Source organism: Xiphias gladius, chromosome 21 (genome assembly GCF_016859285.1).
Source record: "Xiphias gladius isolate SHS-SW01 ecotype Sanya breed wild chromosome 21, ASM1685928v1, whole genome shotgun sequence".
NCBI classification, from domain to species: domain Eukaryota; kingdom Metazoa; phylum Chordata; class Actinopteri; order Istiophoriformes; family Xiphiidae; genus Xiphias; species Xiphias gladius.
Window position 1 is genome coordinate 5438802 of NC_053420.1, and position 13502 is coordinate 5452303.

At 44.5% G+C, this 13502-nt stretch overlaps 1 protein-coding gene across 1 annotated transcript in view; it reads right to left on the reverse strand.

Moving 5' to 3' along the window:
- The window catches only part of LOC120807410 (filamin-B), an 84275-nt gene that overhangs the window by 18953 nt on the left and 51820 nt on the right, over nt 1-13502 (reverse strand). The window contains exons 16-32 of the mRNA XM_040159421.1: nt 12778-12901; nt 11077-11237; nt 10814-10904; nt 10553-10707; nt 9872-9989; nt 9537-9616; nt 9159-9344; nt 8221-8535; nt 7211-7322; nt 6288-6488; nt 5560-5733; nt 5239-5401; nt 4378-4538; nt 2712-3003; nt 1989-2142; nt 1227-1416; nt 866-1113 (exon numbers count right to left, since the gene is read on the reverse strand). Of these exons, the coding sequence (XP_040015355.1) occupies nt 866-1113; nt 1227-1416; nt 1989-2142; nt 2712-3003; nt 4378-4538; nt 5239-5401; nt 5560-5733; nt 6288-6488; nt 7211-7322; nt 8221-8535; nt 9159-9344; nt 9537-9616; nt 9872-9989; nt 10553-10707; nt 10814-10904; nt 11077-11237; nt 12778-12901 (2925 nt within the window). The remainder of the gene's footprint in view (nt 1-865; nt 1114-1226; nt 1417-1988; nt 2143-2711; nt 3004-4377; nt 4539-5238; nt 5402-5559; nt 5734-6287; nt 6489-7210; nt 7323-8220; nt 8536-9158; nt 9345-9536; nt 9617-9871; nt 9990-10552; nt 10708-10813; nt 10905-11076; nt 11238-12777; nt 12902-13502) is intronic.

Sequence of the window (13502 nt, forward strand, 5' to 3'; positions counted from 1 at the left end):
GGGTTATTTTTGAAAGCATCCTCACTTTACTTTTAGTGCCAAAAACTTTTGCACAGTGCTGTATGTTCTGCTGTAAACAGTATTTTGGTCAAGCTCATGAGCTAAACTGACATTTCATCGTGGTCATACTGTACTCCTCAGAGACTATTTCTGATCCTAATTTCGAATCTGTGAGAACATCTTGTTTCTTTACGTGGCAACGGATTTGCGGTTTGTTAAAGTGCGATACGCATACAGGCTAACAGACAGATTGGAAGCACAATATATACATTTAAAAGTTGACATTTGCTGTGGCCTCATGGGGAAAAATCCTGGTCTGTCACCTAAAGGCACAAGATCCAAAGGTTAATCTGCAACCAGCTTAACCAGTAACCAGTCAACCAACAGCCTCGGGGGCAGAGAAACTTCAGCGGAGACTTTTCAACTCTATCTGCTCTTAAACTGCATTGGCACACAATGATGATAATGTAATAAAAATAATGAAGTTTGCAGAGTTTATGTTCACTCTGACGGATCACACAGCTCATGCAATTTTAAAGAGCCAGTTATTTTTCATGCTGTATGGAAGTGAATAAAAACAAACAGTACAGACTGTTTGTACAAGATCTGTGGCTAAGGAGCTAAAACATAAAAACACAGGTATGGTCCTTTACATACTGAACCAGTTTTTAATCCCCCGTCAAACTTTAATGAAGGCAAATAGAGCGAGATCTCCATCCGTCTCCGTGTCTCTGAAATGCTCTTACGTTCAAAGCTGCAAGAGACGACCACCTCTTCTTACGTAAACCCATTTTTGATCCCTTAAGCCCCCGTTTAGTTCAAATCACAGGTTACTGCAATAAGCCATTCCGCGCCCCTCCCTCACCATGACTTTGAAGGGACTGCGGGGGATGTCCTCTCCTCCGAAGCGCACGTAGATGACATAGTTCCCGGGCGCCGGGGCGGTGTAGAAGATGTCGAAGGTGCCGTCGTCGTTCTCCAGCACCTCAGCCTCCACCTCGCTGCCGTCGGGCTGAACCACCACGCAGCTCACCTTCCCCTTGCCAGCGCCCTTGGCGTTCACCACCAGGCCCAGCTCCTTGCCGATGGCCACCGTGGGGCCCACACCGGGACCTGAGAGGACGACACTTTATTAGGTTTTTTCTGCCCCCCAGGTGTTTTAAATCTGTATAAACTTTTACTATTTATTTGTTTTCTGTGAGACAGTTCATCAGTGGTCCGCGTACCGGTGACGGTGCACTTGCTGGCGTCTCCGGTCGCCGTGGCGCGGACTCTGTAGGGGGAGGCGGGGATGTCGTCACCGCCGTACTTTATGATGATGGAGTACCGGCCGGCACGGTCTGGGATGTAAGACACCTGGTATGTACCGTCACCGTTGTCCTGGATACTGGGCTGCTTAGGTTTGCCATCCTGGTCCTGAGGTGGGAGGAGGGAAGAAAAAAAGCGAAAAAATGGGGGACTGGTTTTTATTTGTGTGTGTGTGTGTGTGTGTGTGTGTGTGTGTGTGTGTGTGTGTGTGTGTGTGTGTGTGTGTGTGTGTTACGAGTCTGAGTCATGCAGTGGTCCTGTCTGTCTAGTGGCACCTGGAAGTGGCTCAACGTCCTCCCTGATCTACAGTCTTCAAATATGTTGGCAATCTATAATTTTGTCCTGATTGTCCAACCTGTAAAATTACTAGCTTGCTCTATTCTGTACACAGGACATCTACTGACCATCTGTCCATCCTGGAAGAGGGATCCTTCCTCTGAAGCTTTTCTGAGGTTTCTTCCATTTTTTCACCCCAGTAAAACATTTTATATCCGACTTGACAGTCTAAGGACAGAGGACATCGTATGCTGTACCGACTGTAAAGCCCCTTGAGGCATATTTGTGACTTTTGATGTTGGGCTGTATAAACAAATCTGGCTCGACCTGAGGACAGTTTTAACATGATACCTCCTTTCATTTGTGTGTGTAAGTGTGCGTGTGTGTGTGTCTGTATTACTGACGGTGATGAGCACGCTCAGTTGGCCCTGGCCGGCGTCCTTGGCGTCGATGCCGAACTCAACGGGGAAGCTGGCGGGGACGCCGCTGGTCAGCCCGGGGCCGCTGGCTCGCACTTTACTGGCATCGTGAGTGGGCAGCACCCGAAACTTGAAGGGACTGAAGAGACCACAGACACGAGTCACTACAGACGCTGACCTCAGGGACAACAGCCCAGTGCCGTCATGCCCCCGAGCAAGGCGCCCAAGCCCCGCAACCACTGCAGCCACCAGACTGGAGGTACATGTATTTATCAGCGAATACCGTTTTCCGGTTAATTCACAGTACGTGTGTGTCACGATTATCCTCCAGCACAGCTCACTAGTTTCAACCATTTCGTGTCATCGAAAGGAACAAGAACAGGCTGTTTAGTGATAGAGCAGCGCTGTAGGTCAGGATCATGGGGTATTTCATACAAGCCTCCCCTGCTGGAGCGCAAGGCAAAGTCATTTAAACAGGTCTTTAATGCATTTATTAACTGAATTTTGATTTCAACACTAGCTATATTTTATTCCTAATGTTTCCCCCGCAACAGCCTCAAAGGAGAGTTATAAGAAACAAAAACGAAAAAAAATGCCTAACGAAAGACATTGCAGATCTGATTTAATCTTTAAATTCGTCAAATGGCTCCTGAGTCCTGTTAAATGACCCTAACATTAGTACTCCTTTGCTGCAGTACTGCTGTGTACCTGCGGGGGACGTCCTCCTCTGCGTACTTGACGGCCACGGAGTACAGCCCCTCCGCAGACGGGGTGTAGGACACGGTGTGAGTCCCGTCCCCGTTGTCGTTCACCTCCACGGGCTCGGCGACGCCTTTAGGAGCTGTGACGGCCACGGCCAGAGGGGCCACGCCCGCCTTCCTGCAGTCAACCGTGAAGGATTGTGGGATGTTGGCCCTGACCCCGGACCCCACGCCGGGACCAGACACCTTGACCTTACTGGAGTCCACCACGTCGTTCACTGGGACCTTGAATGGACTTCCTGGAGAGAACAGGAAGAGGAAATGTTGGTTTACGTCACAAAAACAAAGGCTCACAAAGGAACAGATCTACTTTACATGTTAACAAATATAAATGTGACAAACGTTTTAGTTTCACCTTCATGGCTGCATCAACCAAAAACCGACACAAGGGGGAGCCCCTCTTGGTGTGTCAGTGAACAAACATCTCTCATTACAGTAGCTGGAAAAGGCAGTGATGCTGCCACTATCAGCTTCATATTTGACACGTTTCACTATGTTAACGTATTTTGCCTTATTTTTGAAGAAAATGACCAGTTACTGTTGCAGGCAACAGAATTTCCTAAAATGTAACTTGTGTTACTCGTGTGATGATTTGATCGTTTGTGGGCACAGTTTAACATGCCGCTCCCAAAAGAAACAAAAAAAATCTTTCCGGGTTTTACGGGACTTCGTACATTCTCCACTTTGCACTATCCTTTAGATAGTGACGGTAACAATCAGCAACTACGTTGATAATCGATTCATTGTCAACTAAATATCTTTAGGTTTTGGAGCTTTGGCTGGACAAACAAAGCAATCTGAAGACGTGAACTAAGGCTTCTGAAAACCACGATGGGAGTTTTTCACTATCTTCTGACGTTGTACAGGCCAAACGATTAATCAAATAATCGAGGAAATAACGGGCAGATTAATCAATAATGAAAATAAATGCCCATTGCTGAAAAACAGTTGTCATATATTCAGTCTTTAAATCTGTCTGTGCATCACTGAGCTCTGATCCTCAGAGTCTTCACCTTATTATAGCAGGTAGCCTTAACATCGGCTACTTACTAAAGCTCTATGGTTTCAACCTGGTGTAACACTCTTTGTAAATTCGATCTGGGTAACGTGGTCTCTGGATAAAGTGGCTTCTGCCTCCTGAAGCTTTACCGTACGTCCAGCTGATGCCTTCACGCGGCAGAACCACAAACCCACAGCTGTCTATGGAAAGTGTTAAACACGGAAACACGCTGAGCCTTTCCTGAACAAAGTCAATTAAACTGAGCTGCGGCTTTTAAACGTTACGCAGTAACTTCAACCACATCTTTAAACTGAAACACTCGACACGTCTTTTATCAGCCAATAACTTCAGCAACATCCTTTTGACATTAACTGAAAAACGTTTAACACATCTTTTAATTTCTGTGGTTGTTTATAGGCGGAAATGGGAGTAAAAGCCAACACTGAATGAACTTTAAAATGCCTTTAGGAAATAAAAAGACGTGAGAAAGCTAAGTAGATCTGTTTCTTTGGGTTTGTTTTTTTTTTGGTTTTTTTTAAATCATTGGTGTTTCCAAAGCCTGATATATCTTAGTCCTCTGTGTGATAGAGCTAAGGTAAAAAAAATCTCTCACCGGGGATGTGCTCTCCTCCGTAGGTGATGTTGACGTCGTAGAGGCCGGGGGTGAGAGGAACGTAGTCCACGCTGCAGCTGCCGTCTTTGTTGTCTTTACAAGAAATCTTTGACTCCGATGGACCCTCCACAGTGATGCCGAGACCACCGATACCTGCCCCTCTGTTAAAGGATCGGAGCACCCAAAATCAGCGATAGCTTTACCTGAGGTTAGAGACTTTTTTTTGCATTACAACAAAATGCTGCAAGAACAGAGAGTGTAGAGCAGAGGAGCGAGAGGCTAAAAACAAAACCATTCAAAACTTGGTTTTGATGCCACTAGTCCACAGCACCCTCCAAATTATTAATATTTTATTTATTTATTTTAAATCATCGTCTGAATTTCCTTTGCTGGAACAGTAACTATAATTGAACTTTCTTATCGGCCACAGTGATCAACAATAAATATTTAGCTGCTGTGCATCAAAGTTAGAACCTGTGGCCTTTTTGACAACTTGAGAGGGACGAGCGCTCAGACTAATCCATGACCCGCCGGCTTCTGTGTCGTGCAGCACGGTTCACCTTCAGGCAGCATAATGCAAAAAATATCCACGATTTCTTTAGTTGATATTTGCTGAATAATAATAAAGCAGAATTCTTATTTTTTCAGTTAATGAGTGTCACAGAGCAGTGACAAATATATGGTGAAATAAAAGTCAATATTTTTATAACTAAGATGTCTTAATTCACAACAGAAAAGACTATATAAAAATATTATGACATGTGGATTTGGGACTGGATTGAGAGCCGATAAAATACTAATCAAACTCCACCCCTGCTCCAAACAGTCCTCTCCTTTCTCCAAGCCGCCCACCAACGGTACCTGGTGAGGATGCTGAACTTGTTGGGCTTGTCGGTCAGGCCTTGTTGGAGCCCGGGGCCAGTAGCCACCACCCTGCTGGGGTCGCATCCCTCCGACACAGACACCCTGAACGGGCTATTAGGAACCGGTGTGTCGTCATACAGAACCTGGACACTGTGGACGCCTGAAACACACGCGGGGACAGACAGCGGCTGATGAAACTGATACCACAGCACGGTCTGGGGTCGTAGAATACAGTAAAATAGTCTATTAAAGCTTTACGATTAGTGGGCGGTTTTTTTAATGCTGGAGCTTGAACACGCAGGTGCAGGTGGGTGTTACCGTTCTCAAAAGGAGTATACTCGACGCCGTAGGTCCCGTCGGCCTTGTCGGTAACCTGACAGTCTGTCAGCGCTCCGGACGGGTTCCTGACCTCTGCCTTCAGGTGGTCCCCTCCCCGCCGGGTCAGAGGACGGGCATCCACCGTGAACTCTGTGGTGGCTTCTCTGAAAACAGCTGGAGGAAGGTGGAGGGAAGGGGCACATGAAGACCGGTTTACTGGTCATGGTTACTACTACTGCGCTCCGCCTGTGAAAAACAGCTGTATAATGTTTTCTGTGGCTCTGGAGTTTTGTCAAGTCTGAAAAAAAATTAACCCTGATGGTGCTGCAGTGATGAAATCAAGTTTATCTCACACGTTGAGCGTTAGCACCCAGCTAGCAGTTGTATTTTGGTATTCAGTGGCCTTATAAATATTTAATTCATATCGCCCTCATTACATTTGCTCTCATCCCCTCAACATTTTCTTTTTTTTAATGCAGTTTCGATGCTGCATTGGACGTTGTTTCTGTGATTCTGATCAGCTTTGGCTGCTATCAGTTAGCTGGCCGTATACCGCTGTGTTCTAATTAAATGAAGCATGTTGAACCGTCGTGTTATCTTTGACACCACTTGAATCAATTGTCAAGCGTTAATAATATTGTTAAAAGTTATGTTTTGTTAAATCGAGAGCAGGAAAAAGGTCATTTGCGAACGTAGCTACACACTGACTCAGATGGGCCATACTGCACCTTGTCCCTCCACTCCGGGTCCGAACACTTTGACTTTCGAGGTGTCGACAGCCGGATCCACCATCACCTTAGCAGGGAAGCCGGGGACGGCTTTTCCTCCGTACTTCAGCAGCAGGGTGTACATGCCAGAGGTCAGAGGGACATAGGTCGCTGTGTAGGTCCCGTCTTTGTTGTCCACCACCTCCGTCTTAGCTTTCACACCTGGAACAACAACGGGTCTGGTTTTTATGCTTTTAATTGCAGAACTGCAGACCGACTGAATGTACAAAATGACGGCTTTTTCCTCTTGTATGATTTAAGAAGAGGACACACTCAACATTTCTTCGTGGAAAAAAATCTGATTCTGACAAAAGTAAATTATATTTATACCAAATGAATTTGAGGGCAATCTTGTAGAATTTAAATTTTTTTTTTTTTTTTTAATTATTAACCGAAACAGACCCTGAAGTTGGGAGCTCTTCAAAGCTCTTATTGGTGGGGTGCGTTCAAGGACAACCACAGAAGTGCAAAAGGGCAACTAGTGGAGACTCCAAGAAGTTAGTCCGGCACATAGTCCCTGGTAAAATTAAAATGTGTCATTTTTACACCTCGGTTTTTGTACAAGATACAGTGTTAATTAGTGAGCTTTAGAGGTGCTGATAGGCAGATTTTGTTACCTTTGGATAGAGCTAAAGGTGGGCTGAGGCCACCCCCATTCCCTACTGGCTGTAGCCATATAATTAATGGAAAAACATGACAGGGGTATCAATCTTCTCATCTGAGTTGCCGCCAGAAAGTGAGTTAGCTCATTTCTCACATGTTGAACTCTTCCTTTCAAAGCAGACGTGACGTTGAATGATGAATGATTCTGTCTGCAGCGATGCTATTCGCAGTTAACGGGCTAAAACGGACCAGTCCCTGCTCGTTTAGAGCTGATAATGTACCTGGTGCAGAGCCAGTGGGGCTGGTCGGGGATGAGTCTGGTGCAGCCTCCAGGCTGAGCTGGCCCGGTCCGGCCCGAGAGCAGTCCACATTCACCACACTGGTCTCTCCGACCTGCGCAGACGCAACAAGCGGGATCACGCGTCATGCTTTTTAAATTATAAAAGAGACATTTCCTCATTAATCCTGGCAAAATGTCTGAGAATATATTATTTTTGGAAATCAGTAGGGCTGAGAAGTGGACGGAGTCACAAGTTATTTTCCCCACCGACAATTTCCATTTCAAAGTTTTCTTTCACTAGTCAAGTTTCCATCCACATGTAGCTCAAATTTTAACCGAACTTCAAGAAAACTGGCAAAAAATGCGAATTAATGTGCGTTTCCATCCACTGCTGCTATGTGAATATTAGAAGCTGGTTCATCAAGATAAACAGTTAGTGACCCTCATTCTCCAGTCGGGTGCCATTAAAATCACTGCAGAAGAAGATGACGCAATGAAATGATGTCATTAAAAGAGCTACAGTCAAACCTCAAACGATGGGAAAGACATGATGGAATTATGGCCTTTTTTTTTGGTTTCATTTATTCATTTGAAGAAGTTTAAAGTCTCCTCATTGCTCCACACAGATCTGATGTTTTTGTCTCTTCAGAGAAACTGAAAATGACCATAAAGAACCTGAATGATTGTCAACATGGACACACTGGAGTCCCCTGGACAGTTTAACCACGCTGCAGGTTTTTATTCTGAACGTCCAATATGATGGACAGCTCTCAATACCACGGTACCCGCGAGCCTCCAAGAGTCAGATGCTCAAGTCTGAGCTGTAGCAAATTCAGAGGACTTGTTTTTGCAGCTGGGAGCAAATCACATCACCGTTATTGCTAAATTTATCCAGAATTGATGCAAATCTGACAGTGAAGTGATTAAAAGTGCTGAATGTTTTATCAGGCTTCTAAAAAGCTTAATCTTTAGCTTCAGCTCGCCTGTCTGTCTTCCTCTCCCGCCCCTTACCTTGGCTCTCTTCAGGCCCGACCCTGACGCCACCACCTTGGAGGGGTCAAAGGGCATCTGGATTTCAGCTCTGAACGGTGAGCCCGGGATGTGGACCTCCTCAAACAGGATGTTAACCAGGTAGTCTCCAGGCTCGGTGGGAAGGTAAGAGACAGAGCAGGTCCCGTCACCGTTGTCTGAACACTCGATCTTGGCCTCGGTCGGCCCCTCCACGGTCAGCCCCAGACCTCCGGTGCCAGCACCCTTGGTGTCGATGGTGAACTCTGCCGGGTTCCCCACCAAACCTCCCTCCAGACCCGGACCAAAGGCCTTTACCTGGGGGAGGGGAGGGATAATGGTGACATGCTTGACTCCATGTGGTTTTCTTGGCCCTTTTTCCCTGCTCATTTCAGGCACAGAGCTATAAGACATCCTGGACTCAACACAAGGAAATAACAACTAAAACTACGATACTGTGTTGCGAAAATAAAACTGTTTTAGTCAGGTTTGCACTGCAGATATTAATCGGTATCTGTGTCTCCTCTAGATCTGAATGGCACTGGGACCAAAGAAGGAAAAAAACAAGAAAATTGTATTCTTACTTGTTCTGCGCTCTTCTTGAAAGTTTAGTGTCATCAGACTGAAAAATTAAAACTGACTATTTTAAGTGTGTTTTTTGACTATTCTCAAGCTGGTCTTTATGAATCATTGCCAGTAAGACATTGAGGGTATACACTGCTTACTTTGTTGAACATCTATGGATGGAAATAAATAAAAAAAGCAAAATGAATACTGCCATTCATCAACCAATCACAACAAAAAAAATAAAGTCTAAAAATATACAAAAAGAGACCATACAAAGTAAAACCTTAAGGGAACGAATATAGTAGAAACACTAACAAAATTATTTTTCTTTGTCACCATTAAGGACCACCTTAAGGATCACATGCTGATGTTACCTTGCTTGGGTCTGGAGGCAGCTGGGCCTCCACAGGGAAGGGGCTCCCAGGGATAGGGTGTCCGTCGTAGGCCACGTTGACAGCGTACACCCCCTCCTCTGTGGGGGTGTAACGGACCAAACTGACGTCTGCTTTACTGGGCTGAGGCTCTACTTTACAGGGCACCGCACGCTGACTGGGACTCAGCTACAAGAACACAGGAACTGGTGAAGTCTGGTGAAATTCTGTATTTTTCATTTCGGCAACTAAGCCCATTACAAATACCAAAACCAACAATAAATGGAACCTCCTGACGAGCGTGTTCAACTTTGAGTGATCTGAGTGAAAAACGCAAGAAATTAAAAAAAATAAAAAAATAAAAGCATCTCTGACACTCACCACCGCCACCTCCAGATGACCCTGACCTCCTGCACCCCTGGTGTCAACCATAAACTGTTGATTCTGATTGACCTCCACTCCTGAAAATGACATTTATCACTTTGACAACAAGATACAAATGAGACCTTCCAAAGTCCCTGGGAGGTCTACATCAATACTAAATACTTATTGTGTAAATGACGAAAAGAAAACCAGCTATCTGCCAGATAAAAATGCATTTGCTGATAGACAAACTTTTTGTTTTTTTAAAATCATTCTTTGCATGTTTGCTAAGTTACTTTAAACTTGGATGGAAAGCTAGCTTAAAGCAGAGAAAGACAGAGAAGAGGTCTTACTTCCATCAAGGTTGTCCACAGTGACCTTGTTGAGGTCCAGCGGGGCGGCGACGCCGACCGTGAAAGGACTCTTGGCGATGGGATCTCCTCCAAACTTCACCAAGATTGTCATCTCCCCCTGCAGACATATTCGACAAGCACGTCAACAATTACTCCATTATAGATGTACTGGGTAAGAAGACAGGAAGCAACGCACTGGCTGTTCAAGTGATTGCAGACAGGTAAAGATATGTCACGCACAGCGCTCACCGAATTTGTTCTGGTGCGACCCAAGTGTTTTTTATTTTTTTCCTGTTTTTGCTGGTTTGTCCTCGTAGCTGTGGAGAACTTGCTCACTTTCTCACAACTTTTAATTTTCATATCATCGTTTTGAGGTGATAAAGAGCAGAGACAAATCTGTTGCACAGCTGTGCAGTTGATGTATGTTTTGTACAGTTTACCGTGTAGGTGTGTATTTAACTTACGTATTGAACAGATGCATGTTTGACATATTTGTTACTTAATGTACAGGTGAGTATATAATGTACCTGTTCTACAATATGCTGTGGAGGTGCTTATTTGACGTACCTGTTGTACAGGTGTGTGTATTTGAAATATTTGTTGTAAAGGTGCGTGTTTCCCGTAACTGTTGTGAAGGTGTGTACTTGGCCGTCCCGTTGTACAGGTGCGAATTTGACGTACCTGTTGTTCAGGTGTGTATTTGACAGTCTGAGAGTAGTCATAGTTGTCGATGATGTCGAAGTCTTTGACGGGAGAGGAGAAGGAAACATCCAGCGGTGCTTTACCGGCTCCTTTAGTCAACACAGTGAAATGAGTCGGCTTACTGCTCTCTACACCTGGACAGGTAGAGGGAGAGAGAAACAGATTTAAAGCGCAACATTCAAATAAGAACGAGAGCTGTCAGGGTCTTTGAGAGATCTTGATTGTGTGTGTGTCTCTCACCAGTGCGAGCCAGTCCAGGACCCTCTGCTTTAACCTTCGATGCATCGTGGGAAGGATCCACTTTGACGTGGAAGGGGCTCTGTGGAACTTCCTGTGTGAAGACACACGCGGTAAATTCACCAGAACAAACCACTGTATGTGTTTATTCCTCTCATCAACATCTGAAATTAAAACCTGCAAACGTTATAGCTGTGTCTGTCTGTGTGTGTGTGTGTGTGTGTGTGTCTGTGTGTGTCTGTGTGTGTACGTGCTTGAGATTTTACTTTGTCAGTGAACAGGACTTTAATGGTGAGTCTTCCAGCAGCAGGAGGGATGTATTTGACGGTGAATGTGTCGTTGGCATTGGGGATGATGTCGAAATCCACATCAGCCTCTGTGTCACCGACCATGTTGGCATCACACTTAATGCCCACGCTGACATCACCTGAATCAACACACACACACACACACACACACACACAAAAACACATTGTTTGAACTGAACAAAACAGAGAGCGTTGGAAATGCAGATGTACAACAATATCTTGGACTAGTCACTACAGTTGACGTACAATTTTTATTTTTTCCGCTTTCTACCCTGCCAGCCAGCTCTCTGAGAAACTATACCCATGTTGGTTTCAGAGTAAAGAACTGTGCAGACACAAGGGGGTGCTAGACTGTTTTTGTTCCCTGCTGACCATTCATTTAATTTATTCATGTCAGCAACACTTTGGCCCTGGGATGCTACACTGCAATGAGCCCCAATGTAAACAATGAGCTAACCATTCAGTACAATCTGTTTTTCCTGTAGCAGAACTGAGCCATCAATCACAGCAGAGGAATTCAGAGTATGAGAGGAATGAGACAGGAAACCATGTCAGACAACAGAGCCAGGTCAGATTCTTAATGGGAGGGGAACCACTGACTATCAATCATCTCTCTCTGCCTTCTCCTTCTCCTGCTCCCCCGGAGCGCGTTCACCCAGGAGGAGCAACGAGCACAATGTAGTGTGAAAAGTGTTTTCATAAAGTACATCATCATACACAATGAACTGTGCACAAGTGTGGAAGAAAGTGCTCTGACCTTTTACTAGTCTCTTTTTTTAATCACGAAGTAAAACTAGCAATACCTCAAGGCATACTGGCCCAGGAAGACAATAAAGGGATGGCAAACAACCAGAAAGAGATGCAAAATGACCACAAAGACATGCAAAATGACCTCAAAGAGACAAAATGTCCACAAAGTGACCTAAAAACAACCACAAAGAGACACAACATTACCACAAAGAGGCGCAAAATGACCAAAAAGAGACACAACCTGACAAGTGACCACAAAGTGACTTAAAATGACTATAAAGAGAAATATAACAATGGCCTCCCCAGTCACCAGATCGGGACCCAATAGAACAGCTTTGGGATGTGGTAGAAAGGGATTTTGGCAGCACGAACGTGCAGTTGACAAATCTGCAAAAATTGTGCGATGCAATCATGTCAACAAGGACCAGAATCTCAAAGGAACATTTCCAACATTTTGTGGAAACCACACCACGAAGAACTGAGGCTGTTATGGTGGCAAAGGGAGGCTCTACCCAGTATTAGTATGGTGTTCCTAATAAAGTGATTGGTGAGTGTGTTTTTGTACTTAGTTTGTGCAGGTAGATGATGAAATGTGTGTGTCTGTGTGTGTTGCTCTGCTCAGGAAGGTCAGAGTTATCCCTTCAGGATGTTTCTGTCTTGAGCTTAACACTAGGACATACCAGGGAAAGGAATGTGTTTGTGCTGTAATCATTCACAGACAATCTAAAGACAATTCTCTGTGTATTCATAGCAGTGTGTAGAGCGTGTAGACTTCTTTAGTGTGATTCTTTTTGTGCGTTGTTCTGACACAAATGGAAACTGCTGTCACACCAAATAAAACAGTCTGTGGGGATTTCCGGCCTTATTTATTACCCTGTTTGTGGTTGTGTGTGTGTGTGCGCTCATTACCGTCTCCAGCTCCTGAACAGTCCACAGTGAAGTGTGTGGGCTCGTTGGCCTTCAGTCCCGTTCTTTCCACTCCAGGACCAAACACCTTCACCATGTTGGGGTGGCTGCCTTTACCCACATTCACCTACAAGCACCAACAGGAAATTATATTTTAATTTTAAAAAGGTTATTTAAAAGGAGGTTTCTCCATTCAGATACTCCGATGTTTGAAACAACGAAACAGTTTTTGGGTACTTTATCATTACAAAGAATGAACACAAGATATGGTGTGCCACAGGGCTCCGTCCTGGATCCACTACTTTTCAGTCTTTATTTACACATTAAAATATATTTCAACACGTTTTAAAATGTGCAATGTTGTCTCTCATATGGCTTAATTTCATTCAACCTTATTAACACAGAATTGACAAGTCATGGTAGTTTAGGTAAAAATGATGACATACAAAACAATAAAGCTGTCAGAACACACAGCTTGTTAATCAATAAATCCTAATTGGCCTATTAGCTGCCATAGAAAATGCTTTTTTAATTTTTAAATGTATTCAGGGGTGGCTAGATTTGGACAGGAGCCCCAAGACACGTCAAGAATTTCAGATAGTGTGTCTTTAGGAGCCCCTGAAAGTGGTACCAGGCTTGTGGTGCTTAAGATATCTAACTTTGTACAAATTCACTATTGTTAACCAAATGTTAGATCAAAATGATGTGTACATCAGAATTTACATATG